The sequence below is a fragment of the Rhinoderma darwinii genome, chromosome 13 (assembly GCF_050947455.1).
Source record: "Rhinoderma darwinii isolate aRhiDar2 chromosome 13, aRhiDar2.hap1, whole genome shotgun sequence".
NCBI classification, from domain to species: Eukaryota; Metazoa; Chordata; class Amphibia; order Anura; family Rhinodermatidae; genus Rhinoderma; species Rhinoderma darwinii.
The window spans coordinates 50,421,651-50,444,005 of NC_134699.1; the positions used below are offsets into that span (position 1 = coordinate 50,421,651).

Below are 22,355 nucleotides of genomic sequence, written 5' to 3' on the forward strand. Positions count from 1 at the left end.
GGCACTGGGCTACGCCTGGCCAAACGGCTGTGACTAAAGACCCTTCATGATAAGTTCCTGGTCCTTATCACTGATAGCAAATAGACAACTCTACAACAGCTGTGTATTTCCCATCACTGGGAAGGACTTTTATGCCCCCTAGTGGTCAGGTCCTGAATAGAAACCGATGACGGTGTATAGCCAATTCTACAGCAGCTGTCTATGTCCCATCATTTATAGGAACCATTATGCCCCCTAGTGGTCTGATCCTGAACTATGATAGTATTTAGCCGCTACACAGTGACTTGGCTACGTCCCGTTCTCAGTAGGGACCTGGTCATTATTCATTAGTTGCGGTACTTTATTATTATTCATTTTTTTACTTGGATATTTTTTTAAATTACGTTTTCAAGGTGTACAATTAAGCAGTAGAATATATATATTTTTTTACTTTTCATTTGTTCATCTCTTGTTGTTTGCTACAAAAAAAATCAATAAAACATGAATAAGTATCACTATGCATCTATTTCTTATTGTACGGTATGATCGTTTGTATCGCTAAGGGCTTATTCAGACGAACGTGTAATATGTCCGTGCTACGCGCGTGATTTTCACACGGACCTATGTTAGTCAATGGGGCCGTTCAGACTGTCAGTGATTTTCACGCAGCGTGAGTCTGCTGCGTAAAACTCACGACATGTCCTATCTTTGGCCGTTTTTCGCGCATCACGCACCCATTGACGTGCTTTTCTGTTTACAAACATAAAAACAGAGTGTCATAATGATGGTGGCTGCGCGAAAATCACGCAGCCACGCATCATATGCTGCTGACACACGGAGCTTTTATGGACCTTTTGCGCGCGGAATCCGGCCTAAGGCTCCAAAGAAATTCCTGGTCTTTTAAAGGGATTGTCCGAACATTTTTCATTGATGGTCCATCCTTAGTATAGGTCCAGAAGCGCAGTTAGCGAAGGTGCAGGGGGGGGGCGGTTGCCCAAGGCCCATTGGGATGGTGAGGCCCAGGGGCGGACTGGGCTGCAGTGGCATGTCCCATTTTCAACTGTATCTGCGTCCTCAGGACCCAATGCTGAAGTAGGGAGCTGTGAGCGGCTTAGCGCAGACTGGAGAAGCAGAGGGATGTCCTCTACTCATCGGGGCAACGAGAATAGGTGAGTAATTATTTTATCATTTTTTTATTAGGCACTATGGGAGCATTATTCTGGGTATGTGGGGCAACTATGGGGGCATTATACTGTGTAGAAGTTAGCTATGGGGCATTATACTGTGTGTGGGGCACTATAGGGGCATTATACAGTGAAGGGCAGCTATGGGGGCATTATTCTGTAGGGGCAGCTATAGGGGCATTATACTGTATGGGGCAGCTATAGGGGCTTTATACAGTGTAAAAGGCATCTATGGGGGCATTATTCTGTGTGTGTGTGTAGCAGCAATGGGGCATTATTCTGTGGGGGCAGCTATGGGGGCATTATACTGTCTGTGGGGCACTATAGGGGCATTATACTGTGTGGGGGCAGCTATAAATGCATTATACAGTGTGGGGTAGCTATGGGGGCATTATTCTGTGTGGGGGCAGCAATAGGGGCATTATACTGTGTGGAAAGGCACTATAGGGGCATTTTACTGTATGGCCAGCACTATAGGGGCATTATACTGTGTGAGGGGAGGGAACAACTGCAATCCCAGGCACAGCTGCTCCGGATGTGTATGGCGCTGTGCCTGTAAACTGTGAAAAGGCCGCAGTGACAAACTTCGTGGCCTCATCAATCAGCTGGTTGGCGGTGGTGCCAGGAGTTGGACCCCCACCGATCTGATATTGAGGACCTATCCTAAGGATAGGCCAGCAATAAAAAATGTCCAGACAACCCCTTTAATGGTCATGGTAAATGGATGTTACTGCGGCTATAGTGCCTTCTAAAGTCATATAATGAGAAGGTTTATATTGGTGAGGTCCTTTGTAGGAATGGGATTTAGCCCATTTATATAGGAATGACCATATCTCATACTCCAGAAGGAACTTTTCCATTTATTGACTCAGGTTATATGTTGACGCTTGTTGGGTTTTTATAGAGGTTTTCATTACTTTTGTAGAGGTTTGTTGGGCTTTTATAATTACTAACATTCATTTATAAGCTTTCCTGTTGTTGAAGATCACTGTCTATTTTTACCAATCAGCCGAAACATTCTGGGCCTAATAGCCGCGTTATTTTGCTAGTAGTACCAGTTTAAAGCGTAAAATCCGACGGCCATTGGCCGCCGCATGTGGGCGCAGTTTCATCCGCTGCAACGTGGGACTGTACCCTAAAACCACTGACAGGTAAAGTGACTAACATTGATTTTCTGGTTACAACGACGCCTGACAATGGGGGGGGGGGGGGGGGGGGGGGATATATTAGGAGGCAGGAGAACAGTAAGTTCTTAAAGTTAATGTGTTGGAATAAAGATGAATGGACAAGTGTAAGGAACTGAGCGACTTTGACCAGGGCTAAATTGTGATATCTAGACGACTGGGTCAGAGCATCTCCAAAACAGCGGACTTGTGTGATGTTCCTGGTATACAGTGGTTAGCACCTACCAAAGAAGGACAAATGGTCAACATGATGACAGGGTATTGGCACCTTAGAATCATTGCTGTGTGCGGGGAGAGAAAGCCAACCCGCTGGTCTGATCCCACAGAGCCAAACTGTTCTGTTTCACCACAATATGAGAGCCATAACTTTTTTGTTTTTCCGTCGATTGAGAAGTATGAGGGCTTATTTTTTGCGGGACGAGCTGTAGTTTTTATTGGTACAGTTTTTTGGTACATACGCTTTTTCGATCACTTTTTATTGAATTTTTTTTTAGGTGACCAAAAAACAATGATTCTGTTTTGTTTTTTTTACGCTGTTCACCGTGCGAGTTAAATAATGGTATATTTTAATAGTTCGGACTGTTAGGGTATGTTCACACACTAGACTAAAAAGTCTGAAAATACGGAGCTGTCTGCAAGGGAAAACAGCTCCTGAGTTTCAGACGTTTTTTAAGCTACTCGTGATTTTTGCTGCGTTTTTTACGGCCGTTTTTGGAGTTTTTTTCAATAGTCTATGAAAAACAGCTCGAAAAACGTCCCAAGAAGTGACCTGCAACTTCTTTTTCGCAGCCGTTTTTTTACGCGGCCGTTTTTAAAAACGGCCGCGTAAAAAACGTCCCATCGGAACAGAACGCCGTTTTTCCCATTGATTTCAATGAGCAGATGTTTGGAGGCATTCTGCTTCCGATTCATTGGCCATTTTTCGGGCGTTTACTCTGTGTGAACATACCCTCACAGACGCAGCAATACCAATTTTTTTTATTTTTTTACTTTGTGCTTGAGGAAAAATGGGAAAAGGGGGGTTTTTTGAACTTTTAATATTTTTGTATTTTTTTGTACACTTTTTAAAGATATATGGAACTTTTTTTTTTTTTACACATTTTATTACTCCTAGGGGACTTGAACCAGCGATTGTTAGATCGCTGGTACAATACACTGCAATACAAGTGTATTGCAGTATATTGTCATTTTTGCCTCCGGCATGGCTTAACAGAGGCAGACAGAAGGCAGACCTGGGGGCCTTTATTAGGCCCCCGGGCTGCCATAACAGCCATAGGCACACCCCGATCGCGCTGCAGGGGGCTGCCCCCTCCTTCTAATGGTTTAAATGCCGCAGCCACTATTGAACACGATATTTAACTAGTTAAACAGCCAGGAACAGCACGATCGATGTTCCTTGCTGTTTAGAGCAGCGTGTCAGCTGTAATACACAGTTGACAGCTGCGGTGTATGGAGCGGGCTCACCCCCCTGGTCCATGGCGTGTATTTTCATCATAGGTCGCTAAAGGGTTAAAATAATTGAGCTCAGTAATAGACAGACTATTGTATCTCATTTTCTTAGACTCTTGTAACAGGATCAGTGTCACCGGATCCAGTGGCGGATTAAGTAGACCATAGGCCCTGGGCTGTTTCACAAACTTGGGCCCCCCTTCCCCACCACCGCTCTGCCGTGTCTACACAGTCTTCCAAATTATTATACACATTGGATTTAAGTGTGAAAAACATTTTATTATTAGTTTTTCAATTAAACTCATGGATGGTATTGTGTCTAAGGGCTCTTTGTAATTAATCTCAGACACCTGTGATAATTCGTTTGCCAGGTGTGCCCAATCAAAGGAAAACTACTTAAGAAGGACATTCCACATTATTAAGCAGGCCACAGGTTTCAAGCAATATGGGAAAGAAAAAGGATCTCTCTGCTGCCGAAAAGCGTGAAATAGTGCAATACCTTGGACGAGGTATGAAAACATTGGATATTTAAAGAGAACTTAGGCGTGAAAAGATTTGTGGCTGATTCAGAGCACAGACGGGTTCATTCAGATAAAGGCATAATGAGGAAGGTTTCTGCCAAATTAATATGATTAGTAGAGCAGCTGCTAAAATGCCATTGAAAAGCAGCAAACAGGTATTTGAAGCCGCTGTTGCCTCTGGTGTCCCACGAACATCAAGATGTAGGATCCTCCAGAGGTTTGCAAGTGTGCATAAAGCTATTATTCGGCCACCCCTATACAATGCTCACAAGCAGAAACTGTTGCATTTGGCTCAGAAATACATGAAGACTAATTTTCAAACCATGTTGTTTACTGATGAGTGCCGTGCAACCCTGGATGGTCCAGATGGATGGAGTAGTGGATGGTTGGTGAATGGCCACCATGTCCCAACAAGGCTGTGACGTCAGTAAGGAGGTGGCGGAGTAATGTTTTGGGCTGGAATCACGGGGAGAGAGCTGGTATGCCCCTTTAGGGTCCCCGACGGTGTGAAAATGACCTCTGCAAAGTACGTAGTCTATGACTGACCACTTTATTCCGTGGTACAAAAAGAAAAACCGTGCCTTCCGTAGCAAAATTATCTTCATGCATGACAATGCACCATCTCATGCTGTGAAGAATACCTCTGTGTCATTGGCTGCTATGGGCATAAAAGGAGAGAAACTCATGGTGTGGCCCCCATGTTCCCCTGACCTCAACCCTATTGAGAACCTTTGGAGCATCCTCAAGCAAAATATCTATGAGGGTGGGAGGCAGTTCACATCAAAACAGAAGCTCTGGGAGGCTATTCTGACATCCTGCAAAGATATTCAAGCAGAAACTGTCCAAATACTCTCAAATTCAATGGATGCAAGAATTGTGAAGGTGATATCAGAGAAGGGGTCCTATGTTAACATGTAACTTGGTCTGCTACGTTTTTTTTGATTGAAAGAGCTTTTGATTTCTGTAAATATGACCTCCTGATGCTGCAAATTCAACAAATGACCATTTCAGTTCTCTTTACAACCTTTAAAATGTTTTGATCTCTGTTGTGCATAATAATGTGAAACAGTGCATTTTGAGTTTTTTACTTCTAAAAAAAAAATCTGTTGTCATTAGGAAATTTGTTCAATAAAATTCGCATTATACTCCAACGGTTGATGGCTTGAAGATTATACTGACTGTCATTTGCATCGACTATTTAGGAAAATCAGCGAAAAATAACATTTGCTCAAGGCTTGAAAAAACCTCCATGTAAAGAGCCGAAATGCCACACAAGGGCTAATAAAAAAGCTATTTTTTTTCACTACTAATTGGAGTGCTGTCTCTTATTGGACGACCATCTATCTGACTATTATCTATCTATCCCTCCTGCTATATACCTATAATCTATACTTGCAGTCTATTCCCTATTTAATAGTTAGTGTGTGTGTGTATTTATTTTTTACATGTGTAAAACACTAATAATAATATGACCAAGACAAGAACTACAAATAGGTTTTATTTTTTTTTGCCAACGTTGTGTACTTTAATTTATGTTATAGAATAAGTGATGTCTTTCTATTTGAATATGCAACACATCAGCTGTAGGTGCCCTATAGTATCACATAAAAAGGACTTGTGAATATGAATATATATATATATATATATATATATATATATTAGAGAGAGTGTGTAAATACAAAAAGTTTGGACACACCTGGCTGAATGTTATTTTTTTATTCAGACACATTGTGATCTAAAGGCTTATGGCTTAAAAGGGAATGTATCATAAGAAAAGAACATTATTTAAACCAGTTTGTTATTATACACATCTTTAATAATAGTTTATTACGCTGGCCACTAAAGCGGTCACAACACAGGCACAGGATGAGGAGAATTATCAAATTATAATTAGATGACAGGCGAGTTAATGACTGGAAGCCCAGATAGAAACACTATACACACACAGATGCGGCTCTGTACGCAGTTCCCTTGGTCTCTGCAGGATGAATTATACGCCATCACTTCCAGAACACTAAAAATCGAAGAGATTTCTCTCAATTGAATCCTATTTATCTCAGCTGCCATAAAGTGAATACACCCTGCTGCACTATCCGGGAAGTATGTGCATCTCCAACATGGCCGCCCACCAGGGAATGTTTTACAACTGAAAATAAAAAGATCTACAACAAAAGAAAAAAGACCACACACAATAATTATCATTTCTATATGTAAATCTAACTAATAAGAGTAAAATTAAATTCACAACATTTCCTATAAAAGCTTGAAATAATTTTCGGGATGTATTAAGAAATTGTAAGTTTTGTAAGGATAAACTTTGTGTTTCTTTTTTTTAAGTTCATTTTAAACTTCAGCGACATTTAAATCCCCTGCACAATGGAAGAGATATGCTGCAGTTTTTCGGTGCGGGTTACAGTATCTTCCAGAGATGTAATCACTTCTTAAGCCCTATGCCCACGACCGTGCCCGTAATCACGGTCCCTGATTCCATTATAAAGTATGGGAGCACGGTCCATAAAAGAAAAAAAACTGAGGTCTTATTTTTTTACAGATGGTCTCTATGGCATGGACACCTTCCAGTAAATGTACGGGAATGTGTCAGTCGGCCATAGAAATAAATGGGTCTGTAATTATGGACTAAATCTACCGTCGTGGGCATAGGGCCTAATCCACAGAAATCAGAGCACGTCGCAGATTTTCAAATGAGCACTGTGGTTATTCTGTTCTGCATGTTCACAGCGGATTTTGCCGTTTTTAATGTTTGAGGCATTAAATCAGTTGTGAATCCGCAGCAAAATCTGCCCATAACACATGCGAGTTATGTTGCGGTAAATCCGCAACAAAATATGCTATGTCTGTGAGTACCTTAAGGAGGTGAAAAATATTGTACCTCAATTTTTCCATCAAGGTATATTCACACGCAGCAGATTTGTTTCAGAAATCGTGGCAACTGAAAATCAGTTCCATTTATCTGAATAGGGTTAGCATATGGATTTAGACAAGTCCTATTCAGCTAGGACAAGCCGTAATTAAAAATGCAGGTCAATACAGAAAATTGCAAGAACTTTGAAAGATTCTTTAAAATCCATGGCAAAACTCATTAAGCGCTATGATGAAACAGGTTCTGATGAGGATCCCACAGGAAAGGTAGAGCAAGAGATACTTCTATGGCACAGTACAAATATACTCTAGTCACCAGGCTCAGAAATGATAAAATATCAGCCCCTCAGTAAGGCCCCATGCACACGGCCATGCCCGGAATCACAGCCTGCGATTATGGGCACAGCCAGCCGCGGACAGCAACTCGCATTTTGAGCCCATGCTCCCATAAGCACGGTCCGTAAAAAGCAAAAGACAGGACATGTCCTATCTTTTGCGGAGGCCCGGAATTGGTCCGTAATTGCCGGCCTAAGGCCACACACACACACGACCGTAGATTTCTTACATCTGTAGATACGCATCCGTAGTCATTTATAGTCATCCGTAAACTATCCGTAGATACGGAACGGTGTCCGTAAAAATGGTCCGTAATGCATTTGTATTTACAGATCCGCAAAAAGGAAAACTCCAAATGATATGCAACATCTGAAAACCTGGCATCGCCTAGCAACACTTCTGTAATTACGGACGGCTACACATCCGTAGCCGTTCGTAATTATGGAAGCGCCCGTAGACTTCTATAGGGAGTCCGTGCCGTAATTACGGACAAAAAAAAAAAAAAAAAAAAAAAGAACATGTTCTATCATTTCTATGACACAGACACCCATCCGTAAAAATACAGAAATGTGTCCGTAGCCCATAGAGATGAATGGGTCCGTAATTACAGATGAAAAATACAGCCGTGTGCATGGGGTCTTCGAGGTCAATTGAGATTCGTTTGCTGCCTAAACTCAATGAAACATTCAACAGTTCAGAGAATCAGACCTCCATAAAACTGCTCGAAGAAAACCACTACCGAGCGAGACAAATAAAAAGAAGTAGACTTGCTTGGACCACGGACCACAGGCAGTGGGCTTTAGACCAGTAGAAATCTGTCCATTGTCTGATAAGTCCTAACCACCATGTCTTTTTTTTTTTTTTAGATACAAAAGGTGAATGGGTGATGTTTGGATGTGTGGTTCCCACCGTAAAGCATGGGGAAGTGGGTGTGATGTGGTGGGTGTGCTTTGCTGGTAACACGGTTGGCGATTTATATTAAATTGAAGGCATGCTTGACCTGTCACCTATCCTGACATGTCCATTTTAGTAATTACTTGTATTCCCCATAAATACTTAACATACCCCATGAAATTTGAATTCTGGAAAATATTTTCTTAGTACTCAGTGTTGTACCCTTCCTCTGTTATTCCACCAAGAAATTTATGAATAAGTGGACATCAGCACGGATTGGACATTTTCACCAGTCATCAATTGATTCATAAATTTCTAGGAGGAATATAAGATTTGGTACAAGGCAGAGTTCTCTATATAAAAAAAAAACCAAAAAAAAAAAACCGCTCTAGCAATATTTACTAAAACAAACTGGTCAGGAGAGCAGACAGATCCTCTTAAACCAGAACGCATGTCTTTCAATAAGGCCGTTCACATGGCTGTTTCAATGGACCATGTGAAGGATCCGTTGAAAAAATAGAACATGTCCTATTTTCTTCTGTTTGCACGGCTTCCCCGATACTCAAGTCTAAGAGGGATCCGTCTGTTTTTCACATCCAAGTTTGCACTTGTTCGTGTGAATCTGGCCAAAAAAGGAGCGTGAGTGCGGTGTCAGATGATCTGGCCCTGCAGTCCCCTGATCCAATATAGATGGTGTGTAATGTGTTGGACCAGAAAGTCAAGGAAAAGCATCGGACAAGTGCCCAGCATACATAGAAACTTCCATACTGTTGAAAAAAGGATTCCTGGTGGCTACCACATGAAGTTGGTTGAGTGTACGCGGAGCGTGTGCCAAGCTGTAATGAAGCAAAGATTGGCTACTTTAAAAAAAATCTAAAATAAGATTGTATACAGTATATTGGATTAGTATTTCTATTAATTCTTGGTTCCAAAAATGTTCAAAATGTGTTAAAAATAAAGAAAACCCCTTTTGGGAGTGTGTCCAAACTTTTGATTAAGACTGTATACAGTATAACACACAGATCAGACAAAATATTAAAACCACCTGCCATATTATTGTGTAGGTCTCCTTCATGCTGTCGAAAAACACCTCTGATCCGTCAAGGCATGGACTCCACGCAACCTCTGAAGATGTTCTGTGGTATCTAGCACCAAGACATTAGAAGCAGAACCTTTAAGTTGCAAAATGAGGCCTCCTTGGATCGGACTTGTTTTTCCAGCACATCCCTCAGACGCTTGATCGAATAGAGATTTGGGGAAACTTGAACTCTGTCATGTATCTCAAACCATTCCTGAACGATTTTGCCTGTAAGGAATACTTTTGCCATGAAGGGGTATACTTGGTCTGCAACACTGTTTAGGTCGGTAGTGTGTGTCAAAGTAACGTCCCGACGAATGCCAGACCCAAAGGTTTCCCAGCACTGCCTACGCCGACTTGCCTTCTTGGTGCCATCTCTTTCCCAGGTAAGTGATGCAAACACCCAACTGGCCACGTTTTTACAGCACGTAGACAGTTGGGTGTGTGCGTGACTACATGAAACCGTTTCACATCAGACCAGGCCATCTTGAGTTGCTTCATAAATCTGATGCTCACATGCCCATTGTGGTTGCTTTCAGCAGTGAACAGAATGGGAACCCCTGACCGGGCTGTAGCTACGCAGCAAGCCGAGATGCACTGTGTGTTCTGAGTCTTTACTATCATAGCATTAAGTTTTTTTAGTTCGGTCACCACTTGTGATAGGTACTTACCATTGTATACCCAGAACACTCCACCAGATCTACAGTTTTGGAAATGCTATGACACTACCGTCTGAGGGTATGTTCACACGAGCACATTACGTCCGTAATTGACGGACGTATTTCGGCCGCAAGTACCGGACCGAACACAGTGCAGGGAGCCGGGCTCCTAGCATCATACTTATGTACGACGCTAGGAGTCCCTGCCTCGCTGCCGGACAACTGTCGTAATGGACATAATGACCTCGTGTGAACATACCCTAAAATTGACTTTGTCAAGGGCCAAATTGTGATGGTGAGGGTATGTTCACACACACTAATTACGGACGTAATTCTGGCATTTTTGCCGCGAATTACGTCCGAAATAGCGGCTCAATAGCGTCGGCAAACATCTGCCCATTCATTTGAATGGGTCTTACGATGTTCTGTGCAGACGGTCATTTTTTTCACGCCCCGCTGTCAATAGGCGGGGCGTAAAAAAGACACCTGTCACTTCTTCAGACGTAAATGGAGCAGTTTTCCATGGAAAACCAGCTCCATTTAACGTCCGTAATTGACGCAGCAAAAAGCGCCTCAACATGCCATTACGGCTGAAATTACGGTGCTGTTTTCTCCTGAAAACAGCCTCGTAATTTCAGCCGTTCTGGACGCTGCCGTGTGAACATACCCTAAGGAAGAGAGGGGGGTAATCTTTAATGGGCATCATAAAATAAAGATTACTATTGGTATAGAGAAAATTTAGTAATCATTTCGAATGTAACCTTTGCCAAAGAACCTTGAAATCCAAATATGAAATCATCTTTTGATTTTATTGGGTTTTGTTTGTAACAAGTGAAAACAATTGTTTGCAATCGGTTGGTTGATAGCTGCCCTAAAATTGGAGGATTATAAAAACTTTAAGGGTTAAGATTCGCTCTAAATAAAAGAAAATATTCATTTTTTTCTCTCAAGCTTGGAACCATAGATATCTCCACAGATAAAGTAAAAAGACAACTAATCATTGTGTAAAGAGGAGTATACGGGGTGCCCTCCACTTGGCAAGGGATATGGGTCAGGTGGATTATTGTATGGTGGTCTTGTGATTTTGCAAGTAAAATAAAACAATAACACACAAGTGAAAACAGACAGACCAGGTGTTAACTCACGGATGATACCTGACTCACATTCTAGATGGATGCACAGGAAAACCAGAGGGGGAAAAAAATAAAAATATATGGATATTTTGATTAGAACTCATATATAGATTTTTAAATTAAGCATTGGATTTATTTTCATGCTATATACAAACCTTTATCGTTTATCCTTAAAAAAGCCTTGGTCTGTGTTGCTTTCTTTTATAGTCACAGTCAGAAAATTTGAAGTCACATCTGTTACTACTACTTTTTCGCTGTCCACTGGAGGTCTCCATGGTTCTTCTTCTGGCTCTCCAAAAATCCTGGCGACAGGAATACGGGCAATAAGAGAAGGCTTCCTTCCACGTGCCAATAGTGCTTCACTGTAGAAGTTAGACACCTGTGCCCGATAATCTGAGTGCATCTTAGTTCTAGAAACACTAGCATCTTTAAAGAGGTCACCCTTGTTCTTTAGACTATGAAAAGAGGTGTTGGTACTTGACTTCCCAAGTCCACGTTGTGTGGTTTTCATGTGTCCATGTTCTTTCGACAAGAAGCAATGTTCAACCTGACTTGAAGAACCCAAATCTGAGTTTTGTCGCCTTGCAATTTGTATCACACCATGCGTGGAATGATACCCTAGAGGTCCAGAATCATCTGCTTTGGCAGAATTAATTACCTGTTGGGTCTGACTTGTGTGATTGGCAGGGGATATCCTCAAGTTCTGAACATTGGCTTTGTGAGTAAATTTCCCATGGTGAAATTTTTTTTTCTTTTTCATCTTTAAGGAATAATGTTCTCGGATATCGGAGGTTCCTAACCTTTCTTTAAAGAGGTCTACATGAGTTTCGCTACTCTCCTGGGAAGAAGTAGGAATACTCCTCAGCCCTTCTCTGGGCCTAGACTGCATATCTTGAGGTAGATGCCCTGGATATGGACCTCTTAAACCTCGTGCAGATTCACTTCGGAATTCATAGGTCTTTGCCTTTGCTTTAGCCTGTGCCTGTAAAATAAAAGTAGAATGGCAATGAATGACATAAAAAAGCCTCCAAAATACATAGTTACAGATTAAGTTTGAAAAAACCCCCAAAAAAACAGGTTCCTCGAGTTCAACTCCTATAAAGGCAGCTGTGAATTATCCTCATGAAATGTGATTTTTAAAAAAAATATATTTAGAGAATAAAGGGAAGACCTATTTATTGTGTGTAGAATAAACACCAATTTTGAAATTTCACGGCTAAACAGTCCACTGAAAAACAACCAGTTATGGGGGTGTTGTGGTAAAGTCCCCTGAGAAATCATTAAATTCTAACAGAAATGTAGCAAGCGGGTACCAAGCCATGTAGATGGATTTGTCAGGGGAGTTAATGAACAGGAATAAGCAAATTAACCAGAAGCCGGTCATTCCAATCTCGGTGGCCAAAAGGCATGAATTATAGATGGTCAATATATATAAGCAACGCTCTAGGGTTCTGCTGGGCAGTTCTAGCCTGTGAGTATATTATTGGTTTGGGTCATGGACATAAATAGTTCCTATTTTGCACACTGGTGTGAACGGGTACAATGTGCGCCAGGGATGCACTTGGCATTTCAAAAAGGTGTAAGCATTTTTTTAAAGGTTTCTGAAGACCTTCCAGTGGGGAGTTCCTGTGTGCCTTCATATGCTAAATCAGCTCCTGGGCTGCTGGGAGGAGATGTTTGGAGAAACCAGGCTTGAGGGCATTGACAATGTTGGACTGTTGGCATGGTACAGATACAATATTTTTGTCGTCCGGGCATGCACAAAAGATTCGCTTATGCTATTTGTAGAACAGCTCAATAGGAATCCCGTAGATCTCAGCTTTACTTATAAAATCCAGCCAAGCTTTTTATCATTCCTTGACGCAAATATAAAAATAAAAACACCCAGGGAATAATTAAATACGAACAGGTGACATATAAAAAGGGGAAAATTCTTGAGGGACAGGCTTGTTCATAGCCACTTTAAACATATTATGAAAGAGAGGACGTGGCTGCAGAGAGGCATCAAGGGATGCTTTTGCTGTAGCGCTTGCATGGTTTGTAAATTTTTTACAGACAGGGAATAGCTTTAAAAGCAGTGTCACTTAAGAAAATCTGAGATTCTTGAATTCCACATTAGAATTGGTGATCATGCTTTGGGACATCTCAAAAACAAAAGACACTCTACTGGCCAGACGCCTAAAAACTCCCCATATTGGTTCCAACTGTTAGGTTTATGGGGATTAAGGTGGTGATACCATCTGGCAGAAGAGGTAATTAGGACAAACCTTGCCTACATAGAGACATTCTGGTTCTTTACATTGAAAACTGTGGCACTCGGGGGTCTGCATGAGCAGCTGACCTTTAGCTGCTATATTTGACAAATATATGGCCTACAACATCCCCTGGGTTGGTAGGGATAGTGGGTGTCCAATTGGGCATATTCGCCTTTTGACAACAGGACACATCCAGTTGCTAGCCCTCATACCCTTTGACCTACCTGCCAAATGGGTGCAACACACACCTAACACCTTATCGATGCCATATGCGCACATCCTGGCACCCCACCAGGAAGGATTTCCAATTCCCGCTAACCTCGATATCCTCTACTACTAAAAAATGCTTACATCTTTGGAATGACAAAGTGTATCCCCGGCACACATAGTACCTGTTCACACCAGTGTGTAAAATAGGGCTCATGAATGGAAAGTGTATCCCCATTACGCATTGTACCCATTCTCACAAGTGTGCAAAATAGAGACCATATACAGTATGCCCATAAATGAATGTAATAATTTACTCACAGACTAAACTAGAATTGCCCAGCAAAATCCAAGAACATCTACTTTGCATGCTTTTATAGATTAACCATCTAGAATTCATGCCTCACTAGGCTGAAAAGACAATTTAGGGTCCCACCTGTGACTTTAACTTACGATCCAGAGTGGTCCTCTGCATCCGAAATGAACCGCTGAGACAGGTATTGACTGACAAAATACCGCTGTATAGTCCACTGCAGAATCAGCTGTGTTAGCCCACACTCAGATACTTATTAATCTCAGCTTGTTTTGCAAAGTGCCAGAGAAACACACAACTGCTGGAGCAATGGGCATCTTACGTTGCTCAGCAACTCCAAAACTGGGCACACCCCCAAGGAGCATGACGCTAACAGGCGTCACACGTTGCCCAGTAACCATGTAGCTAGGCCCACCCATATAAACGTGACGCCGTGAGACGAGGTGGGTCCTGGCATCAAATAGATCACGTGCAAGTCTCCAGTGATAATCGTGCCATACGCACAACACAGCCCGTGGCCAACGAGAGTTGCATGACAGGTTCTTGGTTAAAATAGCTTATTCCCGTTTACCGGATCCCCTGATGAGTCGTGCTACATGGATTGGAAGAAACGCTTTGGGACAAAAGCAGTAGGGGTAACTGTAAAGCGCTTGTTTTAGTGAACAGTTTCTGGTGGTGTCCCACCTATAGGGGCGATCACTTTGCATGGTCAGGCAGCTTAGGGACTGGCTCTATAGGGAATTATTGATGTTCCCCTCCAGCTGTGACAACAGACCGTTCTACTAACTAGGCGATCTGCAAGAACTGGTTAGACTGTTCAATTTTTCTTGCTTCAACAAGTTAAGCCCTTAATGACCGCTGATACGCCTTTTTTCACAGCGGTCATTAAGGGGCCTTATTCTAGGCCGCCGCCTTTTCACAGCGGCCTAATCAACGTCCTGCATGGGTGTCCCACCCAGGCTGGAGCTCGGATGTCTGATGACAGCCAGGCTCCTGCTCCATTGGTAGTGATCGAAGTTTACTTCGATTGTGACTGTTTAACCCCTCAAATGCCACGGTCATTAGCATTTGAGTAGTTTACAGAGGGAGGGAGCTCCCTCTGTCACCCATCGTCAGCCCACAAATGCAATTGCAGGCATCCGATGGGGTGCCATGGCAGCCGGGTGGCCTAACATAGGCCAGAGGTATAGCCTAATAGATGGCTCACAGTTTTATACGGACAGGTAGTAATGCTTTGGCATTATATCTGCGATCTAAAGATCGCAAAGTTAAGTCCCTAGTGGGACTGAAAAATAATGAAGGTGAAATAAAAATGAATAAAAGAGGTACACACAAAAAAACAAAATATATGATATCCCCGCAATCGTTATGACCCAAAAAATAAAGTTAGCATATTTTTTTTTGTATTACAGTGTATTACTTTAGTATTGCAGTGTATTACTGCCTGTCCGTTTAAAACGGACAGGCATCTGCTAGGCCATGCCTCCGGCATGACCTAGCAGGCATTTACTACAGGCAGACCTGGGGGCCTTTATTAGGCCCCGGCTGCCATCAGAGACACAGACACTCGGTGAACTTATCGCCGGGTGTCGGTGGGGGGGGGGGGGGGGAGCTCCCTCCCTCTCTCCAAAACAATTCACATGCGGTGCACGCTATTGAGCGCCGCATCTGAGGGGTTAAACGGGTGAGATCGATACTTTTTTTTTTTTTGTAAATTCTTTTATTTTGTTTTAAAGCATAAAGAAAAACAGACAATATACTCAGTACACACCAAGTCGGTATTGACATCGGCCTCAGGCCAGAAACTTGCATAACAAAAGTGCATAACATTACAATGAAAGGCAGTATACCGCTCAGAATAATATTGTAAGAAATGCAGATATGCACCCTGAACCCGCAGCGATGCATAATACTCCATAGTCGAGCACAGATACAGTAAAAGGAAGAAAGAAAAAACGGGGACAGAAGGGGAGAGAGAGAGAGAGCGAGAGGGAGAGGAACGCACCTGACATAATTGGGCCTATAGAAGAGGTCAAGAGGCCATGATGGCCTTGTATTCCACAGAGGATTGAAAACGGATCCATTCACGCCAAGTTCTGAGGAAGGCTGAATGGGACCCTTTCATTGAAGCCGTGAGGTCCTCCATTCTCATAATCTCCTGGATCTTGCCACACCACATGCCCACGGATGGGGGACAGGTTTGTCTCCACAACGCGGGAATACATGCTCTGGCCGCATTCACCAAGTGGCGAACAACTGAGCGCCTATACATGGACAACGGCATCTCACACAGATGGAGCAGGAAAAGGTCTGGTGACCTCGGGAGGGGGAAATCCGTGAATTTCGAGGAAATGCGCCACACCTCGGACCAGAAATCAGCCAGGAGGGGGCAGTCCCAAAAAATAAGCATGATCGTACCCACATGGTCGCCACATCTCCAGCACAGAGGCGAAACCGCCGGAATCATTGCATGCAATCTGGAAGGCACCCTATACCAACGAGACAGAATCTTGAACCCTGCCTCCTGATATCTACTGGCCATTGAGGACTGGTGTGTCATGGTAAACAAACGCTCCCGTTGTTCAGGAGAGAATGATAGACCCAAATCCCTTTCCCAACTGAGCAGGTAAGATGGGGAGGGCAGATTGGAGGGCGAGATCAGAAGAGCGTAGAGTTTAGACAGTGAATGGCGCACCGTGCCCATGCATGTGCATAAAAGTTCAAATGGGGAGCCCTCCCGCGAGTACGCCGCCGGATTAGCTATGGACACTAGGTAATGTCGTAGCTGGGTGACCTGCCATGCAGAAAAGGGGACAGGGTCCGACAGAGACTGTAACTACGCGCCCGACATCCATCTCTCCTCCTGCAAAAAGTGTACCGCACGTCCCTTACCTGCCCTCAACCAAAGCAGGAAAGGGCTTCCTTCCCGCTCTGGCCGAAATGCAGGGTTACCCAAAATCGGGTACAGAGGGGAGGGGGACGGGGAGATGAGATCGATACTTCTATCGATCTCACCCGTTCGAGCAGGGATGCCCCCAGCCTTCAGCTACCTCTGGTAGCTGAGAGCAGGGAGATGTAACGGCTCCCTGCTCGCTTTATTTATTCTGATGCAGCGCCGTGAGTAGGCTTATGCATCAGAATAAAGCCCATTAGTGGCCGCAGTGAAAAAGGCGTATTGGCGGTCACTTAAAATTGGGTCAAACATTAAATCTGCCCCAATATGAAATTTTTGTAAAAGGTGAATATTTTAACAAGAAAAATCTACACTTGAAAAAAAGTTATGTGAAATGTTTTTCTCCATTTTTACTCCGAACTAAACACGTGTTTTAAGAGCAGCACACTTTTAGAGGTCCAATGAGGAACTAGCCAGTGAGACCTGGGCATTAGGGCGACAAATCTGCCTACAAACCCTGAGATTACAAGTAGCAAAAAGCTGAATTTCAATGTACCTTTGTGAATGGAAAAACTAAGACAATAGAACCACAAAATCATTAATAAACAAATATTTGAAAATTTAAGCTATTTTTTTTTTTTTTAAATAAAAAAAAGTTATTTTCCAGCAAGAGAATTACTGAAGTATTTCCTGTATACATACTTTGCTTTAAAATTTAGCAAATGTTACCTTAAGAAGAAAAGTCTTCGGCTTGGGACCCCTTTTTTTTGGCCCATACAATTCTCGTTCTCGCTCTCTGTGGTAAGAGATAGACCGTTTATTTCACTAACATGGACAAAGCAGATTACAATTCGGAACAAAGAGGAAAGGATTTTCTTTACCTGTCCTCAAAAGCCGCTACTAATCTAGCATCCAAGATGTTTTCTTCAGGTTCCCATGTACTGTACCTAGAACAAACAAAAAAAATAGTATATTTTCAGTTTATTAAATTTTTGTCTTAACCCCTTGGTGCCGCAGCCAGTTTTGGCCTTGTGGACACAGACCCATTTTTCAAACATAACGTGTCACTTTATTTGGTATGCATTTACTTATCCAAGTGATTCGGAGATTGTGTTCTCTTGACACACTGTACTTTATGTTCATGGTAAATTTTGGTCAATACATTCATTGCTTAATTGTTAAAACCAGGACAATTTTGAGAAAAATTTGCATTCTAAAATAGATTATGCAGATATTCAATTTTTATCCTTTTTTCAGCAACTCCGCATATGTTAAAAGAGAAACGCAACTCAATACCGTGTTACTTGACTGAAACACAGGCCTCAGAAATGAAGGAGCATTTTGTAGATTGTCGACTCCGATTTATTAGGACATTTTCCAGGCACCACTAAAGGTTTGCAGAGGACACGAGGTGCCAAAACATAACCCCCTCCCCCCAAAAAAAGGAAAACCATTTTGTAAACACAGAGGAATTCACCTAGGAGTGCAGTGAGCACTTTGACCACACAGATGTTTCAAAGATTTTATTAGAATTGGGCAGTGCAAATGAGAATTTTTTTTCCCAATAGGATTTACTTTTAGATCAAACTGTTTCATTCTCACAAGAAATAAAAGGAGAAAAAGCACCATAACATTTGTAAAGCAATTTCTCCAGAGTACGAAAATACTCCACATGTGGTCATAAACTGCTGCTTGGGCACACGGCAGGGATCAGAAGGAAAAGAGCACCATTTGTCTTTTGTAGCTTAAATTTTGCTGGAATGGTTTGTCGACGCCATGTTACATTTGCAAAGTCCCTGAGAGACCAAAAAAGTGGAAACCCCCGCAAAGTGACACCATTGAGGAACTACATCTCTCAAGGAATATATCTAAGGGTATAGTGAGCATTTAGACCCCCACAGGTTTTGTGCTGAATTTATTGGGGGAATTCCGCTTCTGGAGGAGCCCATGACTTCACTGTCATACATGGACAGCGACATCTGAGACTCCCTCCAGGAGCGGAATCCCCCGGCCAGAGCATTGACGACGTTCTGGCCGGGATTCCGGCATCTCAAAGCCCCTAACATCACTGTCTATATATTTTAGTTTCTGCCTATTTGCAAGTGTTTAATACAAATTTTGGTCTATATTGACCCTTTACACGTTTGCTGGTCACTTATGCATCGTAAATACTGTCCTATGTCTGCCTCCGACCTTGGAGACATATTTCATACCCATTTTATCAGACTATTGACATCACACCTTTTTCACCTGCCATGTATTTTTATATATGATCAATAATTACGTGATACTGATGCCTTGTCGTTTTGTGTGGCCCTTATACAGTTCATTGCGTTTGGTTCTCCTGTATATTTTATATTACTTTGTTTGTGTATTTAATAAAAATTTAGATTTTTCCATTGTTTTCATACTATTTATAGTGCATCACTCCCTTCTCTTTTATAAGAAAAGAAACATTTGTCTGAGCTAAATAAATAGCTTCACAAGAAGAAACTCCCCCCTCCCAAGCCGCTCTAAAATAGCGATGGCAAACCTGAGAGACCAAGATGACGTCCGCTCATCTACCACTTTAGATATCGTGGGCTCATCTAATACTACTATTTCTCGCTCATTCCTAACAAAGGCAGCAAGGCTCTATCCCCAGTTTTGAGAGAACTAGTCAACATAAAGGCTGATACCAAAAACATTGGCCATCGTAGCAACTCATATTCAACACACTGCAGTGATGCAAACTAACCTCACAGCTCAGGTCGCTCACTTAAAATACTGCCTTATCGGATGTTGGAAGACCAAGAGAACAGGAGAAGGCGAAAGAACATCCAGATAAGGGGATTGCCTGAAACAGTTGCAGCAGAAGCCCTCCCCTCCGCAGCTCTTGTGGTCATTGAGAGAATTCACCAGGGCCTCAGACCCACACCAAAGGTGTCTGACCCACCACATGATGTCATACGTGGCATGCAGAGTTTCGTGGACACTGCTGAAATATTACAAAAAGGCTAGAGTATACAGAAATGCTTTATGAAAATAGAAGGATACAACTATTCCAAGATATTGCAGCCTCTACAATTATAGTGGTCATACCGATCCAGCGGTAGATCTCCTAAAACCGAGAAGACCTCTTCTGATCACTTGAGAATGCCACAGCTGTTTTCGGACACCTTTAATTGCTGGTGTAACTAAGTTTCTTTGGACTTGTTAGGCTATGTTCACACGGAGTATTTTGGGGGAGGAATATCTGCCTCAAAATTCAGTTTGGAACTTTGAGGCAGATTTTCCTCTCCCTGTACGCCGATTTTCGCGGCGTTTTTCGCCCGCGGCCATTGAGCGCCGCGGGCATAAAACAGCGCGAAATACGCTCTCTCTGCCTCCCATTGAAGTCAATGGGAGGTCAGAGGCGGAAACGCCTGAAGATAGGGCATGTCGCTTCTTTTTCCCGCGAGGCAGTTTTACTGCTCGCGGGAAAAAGACGCCGACGCCTCCCATTGAAATCAATGGGAGGCGTTCTCGGGCCGTTTTTGCCGAGTTTTGCGACGCGGTTTCCGCGTCAAAAAACTCGGCAAAATACTCTGTGTGAACATAGCCTTATAGGGAGTTCTTCTTACATTGCCTTAACATTTCTTTCCTTGCTTGATCCTATGTGTTTTACTATATAGTGAATCGAAAATGCCCTTGAAGTTGCGACACGCACACACCCGGTCAGCCTCTCCTTTGCTTTTCTATCATGGATAGTGGCCATGTGCCTGTGTCACACTACCCACACCTCCCCCTTATCTATCCCCTTTCCCTTTTTTTTTGCTTAATCTAGTTGGCAACCTGTTTTCCAGTCGATGATGCCGCTAACCAAACCCCCTATCATTTAGGCTCCTAGGTGTGGGAGCCTAAATGATTACAAGATAGATTCTTATGTTCACAAGGGTTTGATTTTGTGTTGATGGCAAGTGCAGAGATCAGTCCTCGACAATTGTATGTGATTTTGCTGATTATATGCGATAGGTTCCTTTAAAATTACCTCTTTTAAATGTCCGTGGTTTCAATATGCCTCAGTAGCAAAGCCAAATTTTTACTTTGCTACAGACGTCCAAGGCAGATGTTGTCTTTCTTAAACAGATACATTTTCACTTCAATCATATACCAACCCTTTCGCACACATTGTTCCCAACGTGGCATTCATAGTGCCTTCTTCACAGCCTCTACAGACACTAGTATAGCCTTTAAAGTGTAACTAAACGTTTGACAAACTCCTGACATGTCATAGAGACATGTCAGAAGTTTTGATTGGTGGGGGTCCGAGCAATCGCTAAAATGGAGCGGTGTGAGGGCTCAGCCGCTTAGTTTCTGTTCGGCTTTTTCCGGAAAGCCGATGTATCAGAGTACGGGCTCATAGACTTTCTATTGAGCCCGTACTCAATACATTGATTTCCGGAAAAAGCCGGACACGAAGCGGCTGAGCACTCACACAAGCGCTTCTGCCGCTTCATTTTAGCGATTGATGGGGGTCTCAGTGCTTGGACCCCCACCAATCAAAACTTCTGACATGTCCCTATGACGTCAGAAGTTTGTCAAATGTTTAGTTACCCTTTAACAACCATGTCCCATTCAAATTATTGACAACACAACAAGACCCTGATGGGAGTTATCTGTTCCTCAAGGAAACCGTTGGCAACCAATTGTTCACCTTTGTAAATTTGTATGTCCCCAACATTAAAGGGGTTGTCCAATACTGAACAACTGATATTCTGATGACCCATCCGGCAGATAGGTTATCAATCGGTGCGGGTCCGACACCCGGACAGTTAAGCCGCTCCGTCCATCTCCGGACACCGGATGTTATTGCCCATTATGATATGTATGGAGCCAGAAGCAGTTGACTACGTACATAACATAGCTGCCGTACTGCTGAACTGCAGCACTGTTCCTATTCACTTGAATAGGAGCAGAACTGCAGTACGGCAGCTCACCGCTATTCAGTGGCTTAACTGTGCGTGGTCCAGGTGTCGGACCCCCACAGATCATGTACTGATGACCTATCCGGTGGATAGGTCATCAGTTGTCCAGTAGTGGACAAACCCTTTAAGTATTTCTTGGCTAACAACAGCCCTAAAAAAATCAAAGTGTCCCTTTTAACTCACGGAACCCGGATATTAGGAGGAGGTTTGAACACCATCTTGGACCTAAACTTGGACTCCTTTTAAAGCACTCGAGCTCCCCCTCAAATAGCTACAGAAGTCGAAACGTTCTTTATCTTCTCATTTGGAAAGGTTTAAATGCGAATATGAGAGATTATATATTTTACTCTGTAGACATCAATCGTATCACAGACTGGATTATATATTCCAATGAGCGTATGTTACCGGCAGTAGTTGATATTGAGACCAATAAATATCACCCCA

General features: G+C 42.7%; 1 protein-coding gene across 5 annotated transcripts in view; it reads right to left on the minus strand.

Moving 5' to 3' along the window:
* Nucleotides 1–6,018: 6,018 nt before the first annotated feature.
* CBX8 (chromobox 8) overlaps nt 6,019–22,355 on the minus strand; it is a 69,895-nt gene continuing 53,558 nt past the window's right edge. For 2 of the 5 annotated variants that reach the window (XM_075846673.1, XM_075846674.1), the window contains 3 exons: nt 17,847–17,912; nt 17,695–17,761; nt 10,955–12,279 (listed from right to left, as the gene is read on the minus strand). In XM_075846673.1, coding sequence (XP_075702788.1) covers nt 11,455–12,279; nt 17,695–17,761; nt 17,847–17,912 — 958 coding nt within the window. In that variant the 3' untranslated portion in view covers nt 10,955–11,454. The other 3 variants (XM_075846671.1, XM_075846672.1, XM_075846670.1) reach the window with 3 other exon arrangements.